A 5,805-nucleotide genomic window follows, 5' to 3' on the forward strand; every position below is an offset into this window, starting at 1 on the left:
TTAAAGTTTTATAAAAGTACAAAGTAAGTGATATCTGCCTCTTCTCATTGAACTATATGATAACCATATGATAAATGTCTATGGATTACCTAAAAGAAATGCATGCATGGGATACACTGGAGGCTTGCTTTGCATGTTAATATGCAGAGCTACCCATACCCAAAGCCAAGCTTATAAGTTTAAGGAGAGTTCCAATTACTTTTTTTTTTTAATACACGTTTAGAGAGGTCAGATCGTGCTTGCCTGTTCAATCTAGTCTATGTTTAACTCTGCAGGCATCTTAGGGCCCATTCACGCATGGGGGTGCCATTCAGAATGAATGCCAACACAATAGGGCACCTAGTCATGCGCTGTGTGCTAAATGCACGGATACTGAGCCTTTAGCACAACGCTATAGTGTGAACCGCCCCTATGTGATTTTGTAATACAGCTGTAACTTCTTTTTGCTACAGATAGCAAGATGATAACTTTCTACCAGGCCACTGAACACTACTGAACTCTGATTTTAACAGCAGGTGGTACTTTAAATGATTTCAGTAATTACAGCTGCCATTCCAGGTAAAACCCTTGAGAGGTCAGGACGCAAATCAGGAAAACCAGCACAGGATGGGTAGAAGGAGGAGCAGTAGAGGAGCATGGAGGAGGGTAAATTCTGCTGTCCTCTCTGGAAGTCATCACAGCATGGGGAGAAGGAGTAGTAGGAGGAGCATGGAGGAGGGTGAATTTCGCTGTCATCTATGGAAGTCATCACAGGATGGGTAGAAGGAGGATTAGTAGAGGAGCATGGAGGAGGGTGAATTCTACTGTTCTCCCTGGAAGTCCTCACAGCATGGGGAGAAGGAGAAGAAGTAGAGGAGCATGACGGAGGGCGAATTCTGCGGTCTTCCCTGGAAGTCATCACAGGATGGGTAGAAGGCGGAGTAGTAGTGGAGAAGCACAAATGAGGGCAAATTCTTCTGTCCTCTCTGGAAGTCATCACAGGATGGGTAGAAGGAGGAGTAGTGGAGGAGGGCGAATTCTTCTGTCCTCTCTGGAAGTCATCACAGGATGGGTAGAAGGAGGCGTAGTGGAGGAGGATGAATTATTCTGTCCTCTCTGGAAGTCATCACAGGATGGGTAGAAGGAGGAGTTGTGGAGGAGGGCGAATTCTTCTGTCCTCTCGGGAAGTCATCACATGATGGGTAGAAGGAGAAGTAGTGGAGGAGCACAGAGGAGGATGAATTCTTTTGTCCTCTCTGGAAGTCATCACAGGATGGGTATAAGGAGGAGTAGTGGAGGAGGGTGAATTTTTCTGTCCTCTCTGGAAGTCATCACAGGATGGGTAGAAGGAGGAGTAGTGGAGGAGGGTGAATCCTTTTGGCTAAGATCAAGTGTAGTATCTGTTCTTATCAGTCTTCAGGGAAGAAAGGCATCGAGCCACCGGACGGGCAGGATGCTCGGTATTCCCCGATGTGATTGGTGGGTACTGGAGGGGCCTCCTTTCCTCCTGGGTTGATTCTGGTCCGGTAATGCCGGGCTTGTCCCCAGTTGTAGGCAGGAGGCTCTGAAGGTGCTAATGCCTCCTGAGAGAATGGATACGAAGCTTGGTCTGGCTGGAGGGTTGGGGGTGGCAGAAGCCCGTGGTGTTGTGCCCCCTGGGGGTGGCGTCCCAGGGGTGCTCAGGAAGTCACTTGGGTGTGGGACCCCACATTGACTCACTGATCACTTGGTCACACACCACCTTGCATTTTTCTGCACAACGCCTCTTGGACAGGCCTTATGGCTAGTCCGGGGCAATATTTTTGCACTCCGGCCCCTAAGGCCTGTCAGCGTGGTGCACTGGCACTTTAGATTTATTTATGCATTCTATGCACGTTTGGCACGTTTTTATTTTCCAAATTTTGACCCACAGATGCTGATGGTGCAGGTTTCTTCGGGGCCTATTCCTGATGCTGGGAGGAGATTCTGTGACTCCAATGGGGTTCTTTGCCTCCTCCCACCCAGGAGGGGGGTTTCTCTTCGGGAGATCCCCCCTGCCTAGATGTTCACTTTTTCTGTTCACAGGGGGAAGTTTGTATTGATGCACGTCCACGGGCTTCGATAACAATAAAAAAAAAGTGGAGGAGGGTGAATTCTTATGTCCTCTCTGGAAGTCATCACAGGATGGGTAGAAGGAGGAGTAGTGGAGGAGTAGTGGAGGAGTAGTGTTGGAGCACAGAGGAGGGCGAATTATTTTGTCCTTGGAAGTCATCACAGGATGGGTAGAAGGAGGAGGAGTAGTGGAGGAGTAGTGGAGGAGTAGTGTTGGAGCACAGAGGAGGGCGAATTATTTTGTCCTCTCTGGAAGTCATCACAGGATGGGTAGAAGGAGGAGTAGTGGAGGAGGGTGAATTCTTCTGTCCTCTCTGGAAGTCATCACAGGATGGGTAGAAGGAGGATTAGTAGAGGAGCATGGAGGAGGGTGAATTCTACTGTTCTCCCTGGAAGTCCTCACAGCATGGGGAGAAGGAGAAGTAGAGGAGCATGACAGAGGGTGAATTCTGCGGTCTTCCCTGGAAGTCATCACAGGATGGGTAGAAGGCGGAGTAGTAGTGGAGAAGCACAAATGAGGGCGAATTCTTCTGTCCTCTCTGGAAGTCATCACAGGATGGGTAGAAGGAGGAGTAGTGGAGGAGGGCGAATTCTTCTGTCCTCTCTGGAAGTCACAGTATGGGTATAAGGAGGAGTAGTGGAGGAGGGTGAATTCTTCTGTCCTCTCTGGAAGTCATCACAGGATTGGTATAAGGAGGAGTTGTGGAGGAGGGTGAATTCTTCTGTCCTCTCTGGAAGTCATCACAGGGTGGGTAGAAGGAGAAGTAATGGAGGAGCACAGAGGAGGATGAATTCTTTTATCCTCTCTCGAAGTCATCACAGAATGGGTATAAGGAGAAGTAGTGGAGGAGCACAGAGGAGGATGAATTCTTTTGTCCTCTCTGGAAGTCATCACAGGATGGGTATAAGGAGGAGTAGTGGAGGAGGGTGAATTCTTCTGTCCTCTCTGGAAGGCATCACAGGATGGGTAGAAGGAGGAGTAGTGGAGGAGGGTGAATTCTTCTGTCCTCTCTGGAAGTCATCACAGGATGGGTAGAAGGAGGAGTAGTGGAGGAGGGTGAATTCTTCTGTCCTCTCTGGAAGTCATCACAGGATGGGTAGAAGGAGGAGTAGTGGAGGAGGGTGAATTCTTCTGTCCTCTCTGGAAGTCATCACAGGATGGGTAGAAGGAGGAGTAGTGGAGGAGGGTGAATTCTTCTGTCCTCTCTGGAAATCATCACAGGATGGGTAGAAGGAGAAGTAGTGGAGGAGCACAGAGTAGGATGAATTCTTCTGTCCTCTCTGGAAATCATCACAGGATGGGTAGAAGGAGAAGTAGTGGAGGAGCACAGAGTAGGATGAATTCTTCTGTCCTCTCTGGAAGTCATCACAGGATGGGTATAAGGAGGAGTTGTGGAGGAGCACAGAGGAGGATGAATTCTTTTGTCCTCTCTGGAAGTCATCACAGGATGGGTATAAGGAGGAGTATATATCTTGTTACATCTGTTTGAAACATCCAAAATACCTTTTGATCCTGCTAGAAATCCAGAACTGTCCTGTGCACTTTGCAGTCTTATCACATTTACTAGTCTTAGCTCTGCCTAGCGTGTTTCCTTGAACTACATAGCACCTGCCTCCATAGCTGACACCATTCTTTGTGATTACAGTTCAGCAAAGGTATTGGTGGGAATTTATAAAAAACTGGAGCAGGCAGAATCTGGACCAGCTGTCAATGACAACCAGTTTCTTTGTTCAGTTAAGCTTTGAACATGGAAGATAGAAGCGGATTGATTACTATGGGCAACTGCTCCAGTTTTGATAAATTCCCCTCATTACAGGGGTGTGTAACTGCGGCTGTGCATTAACTACAAATCCCAACATGCATTTGGGAGTCATGGCTTTAACTGTCAGTCATGCAATGCCTCATGGGACTTGTAGTTCCACAAAAGCTGGAAGGATGAAGTTGCCCACCCCTGGCTCATTGTGTTGTCAGTCTACAACAGGAACTAGGAGCAGAGTGTATTTCTTTTAGGATCAACAGGTATTTCTCTACACTTGCAGAGTCTTTAAAGACCACAACAGGGGGAAACGTGCGTGCACTGTATGTTTTTTGTTGTTGTTATTTTGCCCTGATTTACACTTCAATAAAATCAAATTTAAAAAATCACTGCAACCCACCAAGGACTACATACATCTCACACTGACTGCCCCATGTTCTTAAATCCAGCCATGCAAAATAGGTTTATTTATAATGTCTCCATACCCATAAGCCTGCCCCCTGTTCTTAAATCCAGCCATGCAAAATAGGTTTATTTATAATGTCTCCATACCCATAAGCCTGCCCCTTGTGTACTGACACACTCATCAGCACGCTGTGTACCCCTGCACTATCACAGTTGCCATGGCGACTTCCTCCTCTCACCCTTTCTCGCCATATGGCTTCGTGGACTGTGGCGGCTCCGCCAATCACTAAAGAGCGTGGGCGGGGCCAGTGTCACACAGCACGGTGTACACTACCCGCAGAATGCGCTTTGACAGGCGATCGCTTACCTGCATGTCATTGTAATGCTGCTGCAACTCTTCCCATTCCCGCATACAATCGCGGAGCCCGGTAGAGGTCATCCTGCCCCGAGCAGGCACAGCTCCCTTGTGTGGGAGCCAGCGCCACTTCCTGATTACTCTTCCCCACCAATTGCAGCCAGCTGACACGCCCCCTCACTGGCAGCTAATCGCAGCGCCTAGCAAAGGAGACCGGTGAGGTCACGTGATTTGAGGAAGTTCAAGGGTCTCCCCCCCTCCCTTCTCAATGGAGGAGGAGGAGGTGGAGGTGTGCTGTACAAAATGCACCCAGCATTGTGTCATCAAAGATCTGTAGCCTCTTGTACTGGGCAGGACTGGGATTTCAATTCCATGTCTCTGACATTTATGAGCATTCATTGCTAATTTTTTCTGCTTTATAGAATGCACAATGCACTGGTATTGGATGATACTCCTGTATAGAACTGCAATGTAGGATTTGTATGAGAACACTTTACAATAAAATCCAGCTTTCTTTACATCTACCACTTTCAATAATCTTATATTTTAAAGCTGAACTCAAGGCAGATAGTTTACCCGTACTGGCGGACGCAAAGGAGCGTTCACTGAAAGGTAAGTATAGTGCAAGGGAGATTTGTGCGGGTAATTTCATTTTCCCAAATTACTTGGGAAAGTGAATTTACCCTTTAGGGCTGGTGCAGACCTGGGGTGGTTGCATACAGCGGTTCCTGCATGGCCTCATTGATTTCTCATGAGGTTACACCTTTTTTCACGACACGCACCATGCTGTGTTTTCAACCGCAATTTTGTGTGATTGCATGGGCAGTATTGTGGAGCGAACCCACACAATCTGCCTGGCGCTACTGGGGTTCCATTCGAAAATAATGGCACTGCCAGCACGATCAGCGGTGGTGTGCAATTCCGCTCACACACAATGCCCTACGCATGTGTTTATTTGCATGCAGATGGTGTGGTGGGGACAGCGGGGTTGGATTTTATTTTTTTCTACTTTGTAACATTTTTACATTTTCATTTATTTTATATATTTTTTTACTTTATTGCCTTTTTATTTTTTAAATTTTTATTTATTTTTAATTATTTGTTATTTTTTATATTTTTATGTACCGTATATACTCGAGTATAAGCCAAGATTTTCAGCCCATTTTTTTGGCTGAAAAGTGCCCCCCTCAGGTTATACTCGAGTCAGCGCCAGGTGTC

General features: G+C 47.1%; 1 protein-coding gene across 2 annotated transcripts in view; it reads right to left on the bottom strand.

Annotated features, from left to right (window-relative positions):
- The window catches only part of TMEM120A (transmembrane protein 120A), a 27,802-nt gene extending 23,039 nt beyond the window's left edge, over nt 1–4,763 (bottom strand). Inside the window, exon 1 of one of the 2 annotated variants that reach the window (XM_018561459.1) lies at nt 4,600–4,763. In XM_018561459.1, coding sequence (XP_018416961.1) covers nt 4,600–4,671 — 72 coding nt within the window. In that variant the 5' untranslated portion in view covers nt 4,672–4,763. The remainder of the gene's footprint in view (nt 1–4,599) is intronic. The other variant, XM_018561458.1, reaches the window with a different exon arrangement.
- Between the last annotated feature and the right edge of the window lie 1,042 nt (nt 4,764–5,805).

This window comes from Nanorana parkeri, unplaced genomic scaffold (genome assembly GCF_000935625.1).
Source record: "Nanorana parkeri isolate BGI_ZX_2015 unplaced genomic scaffold, ASM93562v1 scaffold525, whole genome shotgun sequence".
In the NCBI taxonomy this organism is placed as follows: domain Eukaryota; kingdom Metazoa; phylum Chordata; class Amphibia; order Anura; family Dicroglossidae; genus Nanorana; species Nanorana parkeri.